General features: G+C 35.4%; 1 protein-coding gene across 1 annotated transcript in view; it reads right to left on the bottom strand.

Annotated features, from left to right (window-relative positions):
• Window positions 1-19,350, bottom strand: part of RANBP17 (RAN binding protein 17) — a 341,266-nt gene that overhangs the window by 242,788 nt on the left and 79,128 nt on the right. Inside the window, 1 exon segment of the mRNA XM_043990154.1 lies at window positions 18,041-18,176. Coding sequence (XP_043846089.1) covers window positions 18,041-18,176 — 136 coding nt within the window.

Genomic DNA, 19,350 nt, shown 5'->3' with positions numbered 1-19,350 from the left:
TCTTATAGCATCCTAGTATTCTATCACAATCACATACTATAACTTGCTCAACCACCCCCCAATTGATGGACATCTCCTCAATTTCCAATTCTTTGCCACTACCAAAAGAGCTACTATAAATATTTCTTTATATATAGCCTTTTCCTTTTTCTTTGATCTCTTTGGGATACAAACCTATTAGTGCTATTGCTGGGTCAAGGATATGCACAGTTTTATAGACTTTTGGGCATAGTTCCAAGTTGTTCTCTAGAATGGTTGTAGCAGTTCACAACTTTACCAACAGTGCAGGTCTTTCTGAATCCAGGGCTGGTGCTTTATTCACTGTGCCACCTAGCTGCTCTTAGAGCATTTTTTTTTTCATATGACTATCGATTTGATTTCTTCATCTGAAAACTGTCTGTTCACAGCCTTTGATCATTTATCAACTGGGGAATGATTTCCATTCCTATCAATTTGACTCAGTTCTCTATATTTCTAAGAAATGAGGCCTTTATCAGAGAAACTTGCCGTAAAATTTCTCCTCCAGTTTTCTTCCTTCTTTCTAATCTTGCCTATATTGGTTCTGTTTGTGCAAAACCTTTTTATTCAATGTAACCACCAACTCTTCTTTTTAAAGATACCTTCTAAGGTTTTCTTCCTCTTAGTGTTGATAGCCATTACTTTAGTCTTGGCTTTCATAACCCATTATTGGAACACACTACTCCAGCTTCAGCTAGCATCCTTGACTCCAAGCTTCCCTAACTCCAAATGTAGTACCTATGCCCTCCCTTGCCCCATCCATTCTATGTGTAATCCTCTGCCTCATATTTTAAAAAATATTTTCAATTCTTACTTCAAATTTACACTAAAAATAACTTTCATTGGTTCCCTATTCCCTATCCAATTAAGTCTAAACTTTATAAGGTCCACTATAATCTGACTCTATACTACCTATCCAGCCCTATTTCCCCACAATTCTCTAATACATACATTTTGATCCCTTGAAGCTATCAGCATGGTATAGCAGACATGCCACAGTATCTAGAATCTGGCAAACCCAGATTCAAATCCCACCTTAGACAGGTACTTGCTGTATGACCTAAGAAAATCACTTAACCTCTATATGCCTCAGCTTTCATATCTATAAAATGAAGGGGCAGAACTTGATGGTTTGTAAGACCACATGCTGCTCCTTTGAACCTTAATTTTTATGGCTCAGAAAAACAATGATTCTGAAATATAGGAATTCTTACACAACTAGACAATTAGTATACATCACTATATTTAAAGAAATATCATGATCCATATATCTAAAACATAAAGTATAATTTTCAAATAAATATGCATAAATGAACACCTTTAAAATGTCTCCTTTCAGTTATTTTTTAAAAAATTTAAAATAAATATCTTTTCATATCATAATATAACACCGAGGTTACACCCACTTCTCATTATGATGCTTTCTTAACAAACTCTAGCTGCTAAACTGAAATGAGAGGCATTTCATGCAATCTGAAAAATATTCAGTTCAATTAAAAATAATTGATGCATGGTGAAATAATTCTTCCCAAAGCTGCTGTAAAATCTTCAAAAAAATAAAGCTACTTAATAATTTTCATCTCCTACAGGCTAGAGAGAAGCATTATTGCATATTAAAAATTGGAGTGCAGTTTTCCCAGAGGTAAAAGAAAGTTATTAAAACAACCTATTTATTGTTGATATAACTATCCATTTGTGCCACACAAAAAGTAACAAATTTCAGTACATTAAAAGAAAAGCTAATTAAGGCATAATTAGTATTTTCTGTATTTTGATAATTAGGGGTTAGTTGGCTATTCCTTTTCAAATTTCTATTTGATGCACCCCGACAATACCTTTAATGAGCAACTAACACTATTGAATCCCTGAAGGCTGAGGAGTTTAGTGACCACTACTACATTACGTCCATTTATCACTGCCTCTTTACCTATAAATTAATCTAGCCCTGTAGCTATGTTGATCTACTTTATATCAATTTCTTCATCCATATCAGCTGAATATGTATGGCATTAACCTCATTTACTAGTTGAGAAAAGCTGAATTAAAATGAGATCTAATTTCTAGCGCACAGCACAATTTCAAAACTGCCTGCTAATTTCCACCACCTGTCAGTGTAAAGAGCCTTTACTTTCTTGTAATTAAATAAAACAGTATATTTTTTAGCAGCTCTGAAAAATGCTCATCATTCAAAAGTGTTAAGCTATCATTAATCATTAGGACACTAAAGAAGCCTTCTTGCGTATTCTCATTTATCCTTCATTTTGGCTAAAATCTTGCAGTTCCAAGGGAGAGTAATAAAAAATGTGTGCCCATGCATTCAAGCAATAATCCAAATTAATTGTCAACATAAACTGATATGATAGGACAACATGTCATACACTGATATGGTTTGAATTCACCTAGAGTTAAGTGACATGGCATTAGAGGAAAATAGCTTGATAAAACAAACAGTAAACATGTTTAGTCGACAGTTCATTTTGGCATCAGTAAGGCTTCTAATAGGCACACAAAGCAGTCATCTCAAGAGTCAGTTTGGGTTCAACTTAAACTGAGAGCTCTTATAGATAAAAAACATAATCACAAGGATCACCTTTTATAATGGACTACTATTAAATGAAGCAAAAAGGTCAAGTGACCAGGATCAACTGACTGATTGAAATTACTATCATCATTAAAGTAACATTATAAACACGATGAAAAATATATCCACATATTCTATTTTAACAAAGAAAAATAATCTGTAAAATCTTCTTCCTGGATATTGCACTGCCAAAGAACACTAAAAAATTGGAGAAAAAATAATGGAGGGGCAGCTAGGTGGCGCAGTGGATAGAGCACTGGCCCTGGAGTCAGGAGTACCTGAGTTCAAGTCTGGCCTCAGACACTTAATACTTACTGGCTATGTGACCCTGGGCAAGTCACTTAACCCCAATTGCCTCACAAAAAAACAAAACAAAACATAATTAATGGAAACATTGGTTACATGATAAGAGCTAGTAGGTTAATGGAATTTAATCTTCAAGTACTAATCTTCCATGAGATAGATAATATTCCATGGTTAGTGAGGTTATCCTATCAAAAATGTACAAGTTATCACATTTATACATATTTAGATTATAGAATTTATTTATAGAAAATGTAAGTTACCATAGTACTATATTACACTGGAATATTAAACCACTTCTTTCATTTGTTTTAACCATAAATTACAGCTGAGTGTAACCTTGGTAATCATCCAGTCGAAACCACCTCATTTGACAGATGAGGAAACTGAGGCTGAAAGAAGTTATTTCGGCCATTTCTGTTGCATCTGACTCTTTATAACCCCATTTGGAGTTTTCTTGGCAAGAATACTGGAACAGCTTGTCATTTCTCCAGATCATTTCACAGATGAGGAAAATAAAACAAGAAGGGTTAAGTGACTTGCCTAGGGTCACAAAACTAGTAACTATCTGAGGCCTGTTTAAATTCAGGTCTTCGTGACTATAGGCCAGGAGGTCTATCCACTGTACCACCTAGCTTCCTAGTTAGTTAACATGTGTTGAAGGTCACAAAGGTGAACTAGAACTAGAACCAGGTTAACAAACTCCTAAGTGGTCCAGTATACTTTCTACTACACTGTATTAACCTCTATGATATGTACATGTATACAAACTCCTTTCATTCATTCAACATTTATTAAATATTTACTGTATGCAAAGGACTGTTTTATAATAGGTACTAGGAGAGATACATCATTTAGTTAAGGATTGGTCTTTGTCTTCACTTAGGGAATAAGACAAAGTATAATATACAATATCATGTGATAAGTACATTAGAAAACTACAAAACAAGGAGCTATGTGAGGCTTAAGGAGGGAAGGACGGTACCAGCTGGAGAGTCAGAGAATGTTTTTTGGTATAGGTGGTGTTTGAGTTGGGCTTTCTCTAATCTAAACAATTATTATTAGTAGATAACCAATTTATAAGTCATACTGAAAAGATGTTCGGTAGTACTCGACATGAGGAAAAAAGTGAACATTCTGTGACTGTGACTAAAGACACAGAATCCCTGAAAAAGAAGTAGTAAGAATCCTGCCTTGTACCATTCTATTTCATTCACATATATTAAAATAATATCCAAAGAAAAGAAAGTATGTCTAACTTTGATAATATCTGGATTGTTTATAAATACTTTCAACAAATCTTGGCAGAGTTATTAGTTGAATATACATTCAAGCTTTGTACACCGTTACCACTGTAATGTCAAAGCCAGGACAAAGCTTATGACAGAATAAATGGGTCATAATATCATTACGTGAACTTTCTTCAAACAGCTCTATTGTTTTGTAATTATTTAACCTAACCTCAATTTGTCTACTTTGGATAAGTTATTCTTAGCTTCCTATGGAAAATGGAAAAATGAGTCACTGAGCTGATACAATGGGTGGTAGAAATGTTGTGTATATAGAATGCTAGCCACTACCCAGAAGATGGGAAATGATCTTTCAAAAAAATAAAAAAACAAAAGAATGATACAGAAAGCCTAGAAAGCCGACAGCACCTCAAGGACTCTCTTTTTAATTCAAAAAAAGGATTAGAATGTCTTCCACATGACCCTGAGAAACTGAATAGCAAAATTCTGAAAGATTACCAAGGTTGCTATTAGAAGCACTTTGTAAATTTTTAACTCAACAAGAAATAAATAAAGATGAAGTTCCCTAAAGTAGTCAAATAAAGAGATAAGAATTGTAGTTAGATTATCAGTCTCATAAAATAAGTTTGAAAAGCTATATGCTAAAGGTATCAAGTATAAGAAAAATTGTTAAGAGCTATGTCATTAACAAGTTAAACTACCTTAACTTCAAAGCATACTCCCTACTGCTGAAAGCTGTTCATAGTGATCACCTGACATATAACATGTATACAAGCCTCAGAGCCTCCACTCATGCTATCTACCCACCTGAAATATTCTCATTTTATGTCTACTCCTCTATCTTCCAACTAAGTCCTATTTCTTTTGTTAACTCCTTATTGACATTAAGACATTGTGATATCTCTTTCTTATAACTCCTTTAGTAACTACTGGCTATTATGAACAATTAGCATCTTATATATTGTTTGGTAAACTTCTTATAATGCCCCTTTCCAGTCTGCTTTATGACTCTTAAAGCCTTTTAAAAAGCAAATACATAAAAAAAACCTTAATGGAAATCACATATTATGGTTGTATATAAAGGCCTATAGTTTACAATTCAGGTATATCTTCTCCCCATCTTATTCCCCTTCCCTTATTACCCAGAACAAAATATTTCTTTTTACTCTTTGTATTATCTTCCCTTATTTCTAAACTTCTTGAGGGCACAGATTCTTTCTCTCTTTAAAAAAAATTGTATCCTCAGAGTTTAGCACAGTGCCTAGGACAGAATAAAACTTAATAAATGGTTCTTCATTCTCTCAAGACCATGTCTTATGCTTTATTTGTAGTGTGAGAACTGGAATGACACCCCCTACTGGGAAAGATATTGCACGGAAGTTCTGTCATGAGGAGAAAGCATGTGATTTAGAAACCATGTGACATTAGCATCCGGAAGTTAACCAGCATCAGGAAGTTGCCCAGCGTTCAGAAGTTACATCTATAGAACCACCTGTGGGACCTGTCAATCAGAGCTACCAGCCAATTAGCTTGGAGCTGTGTGTGTGGACGGTCCTGTTTCCTGTTTCACAAGAGGCTTTGGGGAGAAGAGGCCTTTGGGGGTTGGAGACTTCAGCTTGGCAGCAGGGGAGGCAGATTAGGGAGAGCAGGCAGATCTAATTCTTTATCCATGTGTTTCTCTTTACTAACCCCTAACATACTTCAATAAATACTTAATGCCCAAAGATTGGTGCTGTACATTTTCTAGTTTAAGGTGACCACTCATTAGGTTTTAAACATCATAGCTAGAATTTTAGCCCCTTACAGTAGCCTAGAGTAGGCATCAAGGTTCCACTCATCAAAACACTTGTTTGATTGAGACTTTCCTAGTATAATACAATTCATCTTATTAGAAATAGGAGAAGCAAGATCACCTGACTTTTATTCACTAACAGAAATAGAATCCAATAAAAAGCCTCAACTACAATCTAGTCTTTAATTCAAATCTCATTGTTCTTACCAGGCAATACTTCCTCAAAAGTCACATACAAATGCTTCTAGCTTTTGAGACATAGGCAAAGTAGGAAAGAAGGACACTGGAACACTCGATAACTACCTGACTATCCACCTAGCCCAATGGCATCCTCATTAGCTATCTGACTACCTACTTCAGTGCTAGCCCTGTATTGAGACCTAAAGCAATGGGACCTTGAACAAAGATCATGGAAAAGCAGTGAACAAATATCCCAGCAATACTTCCCACTCAACACTATAAATAAGTTATTTTGGATATTTTTTAAAAAATGTAATATGGAATCTTATGGTGTTCATGTCCCAACTCTAACACTTATTGGCTATGTCAATCTGGGGGAATCACTGAATCTATTATTGTTCCAAGCAACATTTAAAAACAGGTATAGAGAAAACACTGACATGCATTGGTAGAAAGAGTTCCTTAAACTAATACAATCCATTCCATATCCTCAACCATATGAATAAGGAAAAAATGAGGTAAAAATATTGGGATATAGGTCCAGGGTAAAGGAAAAGGTCTAAAGAAAAGACCACCAAAGTAAAGGAGAGCTCCTCAACTTGATTTGTTGTAGGGGAGACCTAAAACTCAACTCTTGAGTTTTAGCAACCAAAATGAACAACAACAAAAAAGACCTCTATAATGCCAGGGCACAAACCTGGAAGTGGAAAATAACTCAAAAACATCCATAATCTAATCTCAAAGGAAAAAAAAGACACCTTGTCCCCAGAAATAACTAGAATCCTTCAAAGAAATGATGCAAGAGGGGTTTTGTTGTTGTTGTGTTTTGGGTTTTTGCGGGGCAATGAGGGTTAAGTGACTTGCCCAGGGTCACACAGGTGGTAAGTGTCAAGTGTCTGAGGCCGGATTTGAACTCAGGTCCTCCTGAATCTAGGGACAGTGCTTTATCTACTGTGCCACTTAGCTGCCCCATTACCTCTGCCTCTTAGAATCCCTTGTCTCCTTCAGAATTCTGGACCAGATTTGAACTCAGGTACTCCTGAATCCAGGGACAGTGCTTTATCCACTGTGCCATCTAGCTGCCCCCATGGAAGAATTTTTAAAGGCTATAAATGAAATGGCAGCAAAGGAGAAGAGAACTGAAAAGAGGAAAGGTACAAAACTTTAACCTAGCAACAAACTCTTTAAAAATCAGAATGGACTAAAAAGAATTAATGGCTCAAGGAGACAACAAAAATTCTTAAAACACAACAGAAAGAATGAAGAAATAGTACAAAATACAAGATGTATTAAAAACAACTGAAAAATGGATCAAGAAATAACTTAAGGGCAGCAGGGTGGCGCAGTGGATAAAGCCTTGGATTCAGGAAGACCTGAGTTCGAATCTGACCTCAGACACTTGACACTAGCTGTGTGACCCTGGGCAAGTCACTTAATCCCCATTGCCCTAAAAAAAAAAAAAAAAAGATAAGAAAAGAAAAGAAATAAGAATCAAAAGATTACCTGAAATCTAAGATAAAAAAGGTGTATTGTATTTCAAGAAATCATTAAAGAAAATTAAAATTACTCAGACATAGAACAAAAGAACAACATGAAAAATAGAAAGAATACAATGATCATCTCCTGAAACTCCCAGGAATATCATTGCCAAAATCCAGAACTTTCAGACAAAACAAAATACTACAAACCCGTAGAAAGAATTCAATTATCGGGGGGCAGATAGGTGGCATAGTGGATAGAGCACTGGCCCTGGATTCAGGAGTACCTGAGTTCAAATCCGACTTCAGACACTTGACACTTACTAGCTGTGTGACCCTGGGCAAGTCACTTAACCCCATTGCCCCGCAAAAAAAAAAAAAAATTTAAAAATTTAAAAAAAAAGAATTCAATTATCAAGTAATCACAATGAGGATTTCAAAACATTTATCAACTATCCAGTAAAGGAGAAGAGAACAAGGAATAAGATATTCCAAAAGGCAAAAGACCAAGGTCTATAAGCAAGAATTAGTTTACCCAGAAAAAATGAGTATCATCCTACAAGGAAAAAAGAAATAGACCTTGAACAAAACAGATTTTCAAATATCCCTGATTTAAAAAAAAAAAAAGCAGAGCTAAAAAGCAACAATGAAATACAAATATGCAAGTCAAGAGAAAAAAAAGGTTAACTTCAAGTAAATAGTCAGAAGGTACTTCATAAGGGTAAACTATTTACATTCTAATGGAGCAGGTAGACTTTAAAGGGGATTTTTTAGAATCTTAATATCAATAACATAAAAAGTCAAGCAATTCCAAAAACTCCCTTAAGAATAAAAAGTCAATTCTGCTATAATGCATATTTCAAAAACACAAATTTGTTCCATTGCAATAGATAGATTACAGAACATTTTGAGCATAACTTAAATTTTGAGTTTGCTTCTGTATCATTTCTTCCCTGAGAAACAGTAAGAATGCAGAAAACTTCACCACTTCACAGTAACTCACAACCCTTCTGATGTCCACTTCCACAATCAAACTTCTGCTCTTTGTCAAGTAAAGTACCATATTTATTGTATATCTTCTGGCGCAATAGGAGCTATAAGTGGGAAAGTGGTCTGATTCCCTTTCCCCTCTTTCACCAGGACAAATATTAGCAGCTTGCTCAACTTGCTTGTATAACTTAGGGTGCAGGCTGAGTAGCAGCCCCAGGCCAAGGGATGACCACTATTTATTGAAGTACTTCCGTATTTCTTAACCACTTCACATGTATAAAACTATGCTACCATTTTTATTAGGTTCTTATTTTTTTTAATGCCATTGACAAAGTTTTTGAGTGTTGTGTCCTAACGTCATTTTTCCTCATAACCTTTATGGTTTTATTGCACAGTTTTTCATAGGGTGGTACTTTTTGGGAACACCTATGTTGTGTTATGGCAAAATTACCAGAAGAGGTCTAAGAGGTACAGGTAAGGCTCATTTTATATAATAAATGGGTTTAGGGGCAGCTAGGTGGCGCAGTGGATAAAACACCAGCCCTAGAGTCAGGAGGACCTGAGTTCAAATCCGGCTTCAGACACTTGACACTTATTAGCTGTGTGACCCTGAGCAAGTCACTTAACCTCAACTGCCTCACAAAAAATTTAAAAAATAAATAAAATAAATGGGTTTAGATTACCATCTCTATGGACGTGAATCTCAGATCTTTATATCAAGTCCTCATCTCTCTCCTAAGAGCCAGTCCTCCATCACCAATTCCCTAATGGACATTTTGACTGTCCCACAGACTAAGTTAAAACCAATCTGTTCAAAAGATAACATTTTCTCCTAAACCTACTCCTTATATGAAAAATGCCATCCTTCCAATCACACAAGTCCATAACTTTGGAGTTGTTCTCCACATCTCATTTCCCCTCATCTTAACATGTCCAATCAGTTGCCAAGTCTTGTTGATTCAATCTCCACAAAATCACTCACACTAATCACCTCTTTATTAACATAGCCCATTGTTTAGGACCTATCACCTCCTGCTGCAGTAGCTTCATAAATGGTCTTGGCCTCAAATCTCCTTTCTCCAAACCATCCTTTACACAGCTCTTAAATTGATACTCCTAAAACACAAGTCTGACCATATCATTCTCCTCCTCAATAAACTCTAGTGTCTGGCACACAGCAGGAACTTGATAAAAGCCTTGACTGAATGATTCTTGAGAAATTTTAAGTCAACACTTTCTGTTTAATGTATTTTCCCACAATTTACAACATAATTTTACAGCCTGGCTAATCTTAATTCCTAATTGATCATCAATTAACAGTGATCACTTGGGGACAGCTAGGTGGTGCAGTGGATAAAGCACCAGCCCTGGAGTCAGGAGTACCTAAGTTCAAATCAGGCCTCGGACACTTAACACTTACTAGCTGTGTGACCCTGGGCAAGTCATTTAACCCCAATTGCCTCACTAAAAATAAAAAAAAAAACAAAAAAAACAAAAAAACAAAAACAGTGATCACTTTAGTTTTAATTTCGCTTGGGCATTCTGTTTATAAAAATAAACTTTTAAAAATGGATACAATCACCCCCAATTTGTCTGTTAGCAAATTAAGATTTTCCTAAGTGATATACTTTAATAGTTATGGATTGGTTTTCTTAAGGTTAAAAATATAATATGATATGGTATGTATGATATGATTTGATATGCTATGAATAATATGAAATAAGTGGAATCACTCCTTAACATTTTGCTGGTCAAACTTATAAGCACATAAATCATGCTTGTCTGAAAAATGATTTTTTAGTCCTTAAATAAAAAATCTAAAAACCAACTTGGACAACAACATAAACCAAAAACCACATATAAAAATGATAGTTAAATATTATTCTATCTTTTATAAAATATTTGCACAGTTAATGCTATGTGCTACCAGTCAGTCACAAAAGTACCCAGTTAAAAGCTTCTTAAGGCTTTCCCAACAGGGTTCAGAAATCTGGAAGAACTCAGAGATCATTATGTATCAAATACACAACAAAGATGAATTAAATTATCCGGTTCTTTCCCTAATATATAATATTTTCTTTCTGACTAGAAAATTTTGAATAATTTAGGAAAAAATAGAATTGCTACAAACTTAATTCAAATTTGAAGGAAGAGATTTTTGTATGCATGAAATAACTATACTACTTTTCCTAATCAGGAATTCCCATGCCAAGATGCATTTCACCAATATAATTGGAACATTTCCAAATATTTGGAAACCAAGCAATAAATACATTCTTTCAGCAATGGTTAGAGATTGCATAATTGGAGTGGTAGAGTAGAAGAACTATTTCATGGGAGAAACTGCTTTCTTTCAACATCTAGGTCTTTTCTCCTGAATTTACAGATAACTGTTAGCAATATACTGTACTGAAAAGCTCTACAATTGTAGGGAGAGAATGCCATCTGCTGCTTTATATGTGTACTCAACAGTAGAGAAAAGCTGGAGAATAGACAGGCGCAATAATTATTGTACCATGAAATGAAATTTGGCTATTTAATAGGCAGCCACAGAAAGAAGAAATAAGACTAATGAATGAAATAAATGCTACCTATGGGGGGGGGAGGGAGTCGAGTACAGTTTTAATGTAAACTTGTGAAAATCCAGGATAGATTTTATTTGTACACTACTCCAACAGAATGCTTATAAACATTGTTTAAATATAAAGTCTGTATAAGGGTCAAACTGTTAGAGAGGAAAGGTCTGTTTATTTGGCCCTTTAGATGGGTACCCACTGTCATTTCCCAATTACAAGCTAATATTGCAGATCGCCATACCACCAATCCAGTATGAGGCTTGGAACTTTGAGAGAAGCTGTAGGCAAGTATTAAAAAAGAGTTAGCCAACCTATGGAATAACTTCCTTTGCCAAGATATCTACTTTTACACTAAGTAAATATATCACTTCACTGTTATACTGCCTGAAATTCTATCAGTTCTATTCATCTTGCAAGCAGTCTCTTTTAAAAATAAAAATACCTATAGGAGTGTAAAAGAACGATTAGTCATTCATAGGTAGGCATAACGTAATTTAATCAGATTGGACTATTTCCTTCCTAACATTGATGGTAAAATTATATGCCAGTACCCTTCTTCCTTTCTTTTTTGAAAGACCTAAGCTGTGGCCTGAACTACTTGAATAGATCTTCACTAATTTTAGTCATTTGCACAAGCATTTAAATAACAGTTTAAATTGCAAGTTGCAAAGTGATAAACCTGGTTTTCTGTTCTTCCCTCCAACTCCATAAAATATCTACTTACCAACAATATAGTCCTAAAATCTGTTTTCAGTCCAGACCAAATATTTCATTAATCTAGGGAAGTCCTGGTGAGAAAACTCCTTTCATCAACATAGAAAGTAAATAATTTGTAACTTAAAAGTCTTAGCTTCCTGGGGCACTGAAAGAGTAAGTCTCTTGCTCAAAGTCACACACACACACACACACACACACACACACACACACACACACACGCACGCACACACATTATACATATATGTACACATACACACACATAGACACATATATTTCAGGGGCAGGACTTGAACCCAGGTCTTCCTGATTCTGAGACTATTTATCTTCTCTGTGAGGCTGCCTATTATTTTAAAAAGGAATATATTTAATCTCTAACTTTACTCTGAAAGAACAATATTATGAGAACTAAAAGCAATGAAGCAATAGAATTATCAGAGTAGTCATTTTTTATTCATATACTCTTTGCTTAGTTGATGATATATCTTAACTGACTATCCCCAGTTCTCAAAGGAATAGAAGGCTAAATATTAAAGCTTACCTTGTCAAAATCCATATCAAATCCATATTCAATCCCTTGTTCCCCCTACTAAATGGTATCAGATTCATCATATCAGAGTAGAGATGGATTCTTGAAGGTGGTATTGGCAGGGAACACTCTAGCCAGTTCAAAGAGGATGAGACTAAATTCTGAAAGACCCATGACTAGACAGATGAGTACAAGGAAGAGTTTTGGTTTTTGTCTCATCAGTGAAAGTCATAAAGGTTGTCTATTAAGCCAAAGTATAAGTACCAATAATGATGAAAACAGAGATCTTTTGAAGTTTTAAAATAATTTGATCTGTTTGTCAAGAGATCAGGCTTTGCTTATTAAAGTCTCTAATGACTTTCATCAAAGTTCTATCAATCATGCTTGATCCCATTCCCTCTCATCTTCTCCAGCAACAACCCAAATCATACCCCCTCTCTCTCATTTTCAACCTCTCCCCTAGATTCTTTGCCTATAGCCTTCAAACATGCTCAAGTCTTCCCTAGTCTTAAAAAATCATTAAAATGTATTACCCCCTCAGCTCATTGTTCTCTCTCTCTCCTCCCTTTATCAGCTAAACACCTTGAAAAAGGAAATCTACACTCAATGTCTTCACTTCCTCTCCTCTTATTCATTCAATACTTTGTAATGTGCTTTCCAAATACAATACTCATGAGAAATTTCCCTCTCCAAAGTTATTGACAAGTTTAGTTGCCAAACCTTCTCTTTTCTCAGTTCTCAATTCTCTTGAACTATTTGGCACTACTGGCCACCCTCTCCTCTTGGATACTATTTCCTCTCTAGGTTTGCATGACCCTACTTTCTCCTGTCTCATTACTACTTCTTAGTCTTCTTTACTTGCTCATCATCTATACCACACTCCCTAAGTGTGGGTATTCTCCAAGGTTCTGTCCTAGGCCCTCCTTTTGTTATACTTTCTGTCTTGGTAACCATATCAGTTCCCATGGGTATAAAATGATCCCTATGCTGATGATTCATAAATCTTTATATCCAGCCACAGTTTCTCCTCTGAGACATCTCACTCCACACATCCCACTAGTTGCCAAGTCCTGATGATTTTACTTGACAACATTCCTCCTAATTCTGCTTCCATCCAGGAGCAGGCTGTAATGACCTCTTGCCTGAATTACTGTAATGGCCTTATGATTGGTCTGTCTGGTTCAAGTCTCTCCCCACTCCAGGCCATCCTCTACTTGCCTATCAAAGTGACTATGTCATTCCTCTATTCAAAGAATTCTAGTGGCTCCCCATTGCTTCCAAATATGAATCCCCCATTAGGCTTTTAAAGCTCTCCTGCCCATTTTAACTAGTATTTCTTCATGCCTAGAATACTCTCCCTCCTCATCTCTCTTCTAGTTTCCCTGGCTTTCTTCAGAAGTCAGCTAAAATCCTCCCTTTTGCAAGACTTCCCCAATACCCTTTAATTCTAGTGCTTTCCTCCTGAAATTATCTCCAATTTATCCTACATATATCTTGTTTGTACATGGTTCTTTACATGTTCTTTCACCCATTATACTGTAAGCCCCTTGAAGGTACAGGTTGTCTTGCCTTTCTTTGTATCTCCAGAATTTAGTCCTGTGCCTGGAGCATAGTAGGAAAATAAAATGTTTGCTGATTTGACTTGACTTACCCTTCAGTCCCACATCAACAATTACCCGTTGGACACTTCAAAGTGGATGTTCTGGAGACATCCAAAAATGTCTAAAACAGAATTCATTATCTTTCCCCTGTAAGGGGCTAAAATTCTAGCTAGTTTATCTAAAATATCTAATGAGTGGTCACCAATAAATCTTAGGCTTTAGCAAGAGTTAGACTTTTAAGCATTTATTAAGGAGAATAAGAATTTGGTGAAGAGAGAGAAAAAGAGGCCTAGATTCAGCTATCTATCTCAGGGAGTTACAGTTCTCCTGCTTGGCTCTCCACAAGAGTCCTGGTAAAAAAGAGTAAGAGCACCAGCCTCACCCCCTCTTCCTCCCACAAGCAAACCTCACTTCCTGACGCCAAAGAAAAGCCACATGTCTTGCCCTTAGGCGCCTTATCCTCATGGCAGAGCTTTCCTACAGTAAGTCGTTTCGGGTGGCATCATTTCAATTATTACACCCCCCAAATCTCCTTTCTTCCAAACTTTCCCATTTTTGTTGAAAACATCATCATTCTTCCAATTTTCCAGGTCTGGAACCTTGGCATTATTCCCAACTCCTCACTCTCCCTTCATTCTGTATATCTGATCAGGTGCATTTCTATCTCCACATCATCTCTCACATATAATTTTTCTCTCCTCACAGACTACTTACTACCTTAGTGCAGGCTCTCATTCACCTCTTACCTCAATTATCATTAACAGCCTCTTCTCAAATTTCTTACCATTCTAGTCCATCCTACTATATACTGCTGCAAAATTGATTTTAAGTACAAATCTGATCATATAACTTCTGTACTCCATAAACTTCTCTGTTTAGTTTTTAATCCCTTTTACAACCTGACCCCAACCTATATATTTAGTCTTCCTGGCTTCTTCCTTTGACATTCTGCAATCCAGTCAGCCTGGTCTTCTCTCTGTTCTTTACATACAATATCTCATTTCCAGTCTCTGTGCCTTCGCTGTCCCACATATCTGAAATGCACTCCTTTCTCTCTCCATAACACAATTCTTCTCCTCCTTTAGGACACAGCTTAAGTACCCTTTTTGAATGAAGCCTTTCCTGATCTCACAACTGCTAGTGTACTCCCTTGAGTTGAACTGCTTTGTACATATCCATATTTATTAACTTTATATTTATGTGGTATATATTTCTATACATACTTGTCTTCCATAAGAATGTAAGTTTCTTGTGAGTGGGGATTGTTTTATTCTTTATATTTTTAACCCCAGAACAGAGATCAGTGTCTGGCACATAGTAGCACTTAATGAATACTTGCTGATTAACTGATTAAATGCAGCCTGAGATCACATTAGGTGTTTTTTTTGGTTGCCACATGGCATTTGACTCATATTGAATTTGCAGTCAAGCTCCCTGTGGCCATTCCTTGACATCCATATCCCAAAGAAAACAATCCTTGACAAGTGACCAGATTCCTTCATAATACATGTATTTTAAATGAGGAAAGATTATCTACTGAAGCAATTGTTAAGTCAGAAGTGTAGGATTAAATAACAACTTGGCAATGTGAAGGGAAGCTTCTTGAGAGGAAGGATTATTTCATTCATTTTATTTGTATTCCAAGGGATTAGTAACAATGCCTGGCATATGGTATGGTTTTAATAAATGCTTGTTGATTGATTCATACTTCTCTCCTCCTAGCTTTGCTCATATGATTATATCTTCTTAATAATCAATGCTGCTCTACTTCCTAACCCCTTCACCATGTCTCATTCTTTTGAATGAGGCATACCCTCTTCCAGAGGCATATTCCAAACAGGGATCCTATCCCACCAATTAGGTACTACCTAAGATTTCAAATGTTCCTTCTTGCATTAGGATCTCTACCTCATATTTAACCTGTTTTTATATGTTGATGTACAGATATCTGATATTATGGATTTTATTAACTGGTTATTTTCTTAGTTTTTGTCATCTACAAATTTCAGCATCTCTACTGATACTCTCTTTCTGACATCCCAGCTATTCTCTAGGTTGTCTTTCTATCTGGCTAGACACAGGCAGCTGTCTCCCTCTGCCTTCCTCTTCAGTTTAATGCTCTTTTTGCTTAGATTCATGAGACTCCAGGCAAATTCAAGTTCTGCATGACACAAGTGAAGACATCTCATCACAAAGTCCATTACTATTCCACTAACTAAATTTCTTTAGATTGGGTCTACTGTAATCTTCACCCTATTACAAAAAAGTAATATAGCAAGTATCTAGTGAACCATGAGAAAAAGAATAAAAAACAAAATTCCACTACTTTATGATTCCCCTAACATACAAAAACCATCATCAAAGAGAAATGAATTTGTCTAGCACGATTACTTTTTTTCACAAAGGCACACTAGTTGCCAGTGACAAGAAGTAAGCTCCTTCAGAGAAGCAATTATTTTAATTTTTTTTGGTATCCCTAACATTTAGCATAGTGCCTAGCACCAACACTTAAAAGTGTTATAGACAACAGTCTTCATTTTATAAAAAGGATTTCCCATAGGATTTCTTTAAATAAGCCTTTCCAGGGAATTTACATGATTTAACTTATACGGCAGTGTTGTTTAACAAAACAGTACCAGATTTGGAGTCAGAAAACTTGGGTTTGAGTCTTAGGTCTACGACACACTAGTTCTGTGCCCTAGGGTAAGCACCTCTGTTTTCTTGTCTATAAAATGTATATCAACACCTACCTTATTGTAAGGATCAAATGAGACAACGTATGTGGCATCTCTTTATAACTTAGGAAGGGCTATACAAAAATTACTTTGCTAATAATTCAGTTTCAAGTTTATCTTTGAGGAACACATCTTTTGTATAAAGTGAGAGGTACATATATATGTATATTTGTACCTTATTATTCATTTCTAACATAATCTAATTAGTCTTAATGACAAATAACAACACATGCTACTACCTCTTCCAATTTCTTCTTAATGATATCTTTCGGTGACAATTAAATATTGAAAAATAATCCTAATGACACTAAAGGCAAAGATGTTTCAAAGTACAAGGGTAGAGGCCAATCCTAAACTGCAGCACTTCCTCAGGGAGAGATAAGTTTGGTTGAAGTGATTCCAACAGTGATGCTAGGAGAATTCAACAGATACATTTTTCACTTTAGAGTAAAATCATTCTTGTCTAAAAATCACAGATGAACTGAAGGTAACATTAAAATTCCTTGGGAAAAGGTCTAACAGCATAATGAAAAGCTATGTCTTGAATTTTCAAGTAAGAAATTCTTTGACATTACTAAAGTACAAACTAAATCTTAAAGAGATAAAAATATCCTTGGGACTGCTTATCATAGAGGAGGTATTGAAAAGAGATACTGCACCAGTAAGAAAAAAAATCCCAGACACATCTTACTCAATGTCATAAGACCTACTAAATATTGGCTTAGGGCTCATATAAATGCCTCTGATATTCTTCAAGATCAATTAATCAGGTCTTGCTGATGCTATTCTTACATCTAGACAATGAGTGTCCCTTACAGTTAAGGTGATTTAACTGCTACTTCTCAAAGACGGTGCTAACTCTTCTAGTCCCTGCTATTTATCATGCAGAAAAGCCAAGTAATGTAAGAAATAAAGTACAAACCACATAAGTGAGTAACTGTCAAAGGAACGGAACTATTAAAAGAATAAATCTTGTGTTCTCACCCTTGAAATATAACACAATATAACAAAATCCATTAAAACATTCAAAATAATCTTAACTATTTAATGAATATAACTGTTAAAAATATTCATGGATTACCCACTAATCCTCAAAGAAAATGGCAAGCCCAAGCATAAATCAAGAAAATGAACTACAGATCATCTTCAATACTTCAAGGTCTTGAATTCTAATGCATAATGTACTCTCAAAATCTGACAAGTAAGTTTTCTTATTCTGCACTTTTATACATTTACATGCAGCTTCTCCTTCAACTTAAGCGACAATGGTTTAAATTAATTATAAAAACTTACCTTTGAGGTTCGCTGAAGTTGGTCACCCACATATGTTTTACGAAACTGATCCAAAAACCAAAGAATTGCAAGTTCTATTTTTTCATTACTACACCGAGGCAATTGGGCATCCAACAAAGATATAAGCTGAAAAACTCTTAACATAAAATAAAAATATTTTTAGATAAAATTATTGAAAAAGTAACATCATAACAGCTATTTTATGGCAATTATGTATAATCTTACTACATTAAGTTACTTATAGGAACAGATTACTTAATTAGGTACATACCCTCAGAATAGTGATAATTTGTTAAGTTGTACCTGCTAAATACCAAATCTGAAAACAAGCTGACCGTGGCCAGGGATTTTTCTATTCAGAATTACTGCATATAAGTCATTTTCCCATTTTTACAGTAAATGAAAAACCTACAGACCTAAGAGAATCAGGAAAAGTTAACTTTTAAACTCTTTTGACTGGTTTGATAAATTGTCTAGTTGAACAACTGGCTTTTGTAAATCAACCTATCTATCTATTCTTTGCCTCCAGACATTCTTTTTTTTTTTTTTTGTAGAGCAATGAAGGTTAAGTGACTTGCCCAGGGTCACACAACTAATAAGTGTCAAGTGTCTGAGGCTGGATTTGAACTCAGGTCCTCCTGAATCTGGGCTAATGCTTTATCCACTGTGCCACCTAGCTGCCTCCACTATCTATTCTTTTTTTTTTTTTAATCTTTTTATTTATTTATTTTTTGTGGGGCAATGAGGGTTAAGTGACTTGCCTAGAGTCACATAGCTAGTAAGTGTCAAGTGTCTGAGGTCGGATTGGAACTCAGATCCTCCTGAATCCAGGGCCGGTGCTTTATACACTGTGCCACCTAGCTGCCCCACCCCCCATCTATTCTTTTTTTTTTTTCCCCAGGTGACTTTTTTTAATTTATTTTTTTTTTACATATAAGGTATTTTATTTTTTCCGTTACATGTAAAGATAGTTCTCAACTTTTGTTTATACAAGCTTAACAATTTCAGATTTTTCTCCCTCCCTCCCGTCCCTCTCCCCTCCCCTAGACAGCAGGTAATCTGATATAGGTTATATCTATATATCTATATATCTATACACATATACATATAGATATATATATATACACATAATAACATTAATCCTATTTCTGCATTAATCCTGTTACAAGAGAAAAAATCAGAGCAGTGATCCAAAACCTCAAAATAGAAAAAAAAACCAAAAACCCCATCTATTCTTAAAAATATATTCCATCATCCACATTTGTGACTTAAAGCCTCTTCCTACAAATCTCTAGATCTTGGTATGTCTA

This window comes from Dromiciops gliroides, chromosome 2 (genome assembly GCF_019393635.1).
Source record: "Dromiciops gliroides isolate mDroGli1 chromosome 2, mDroGli1.pri, whole genome shotgun sequence".
Lineage (NCBI taxonomy): Eukaryota > Metazoa > Chordata > Mammalia > Microbiotheria > Microbiotheriidae > Dromiciops > Dromiciops gliroides.
The sequence above is the reverse complement of the archived record's forward strand: the minus strand, read 5'-3'. Positions and strand labels throughout refer to the sequence as shown.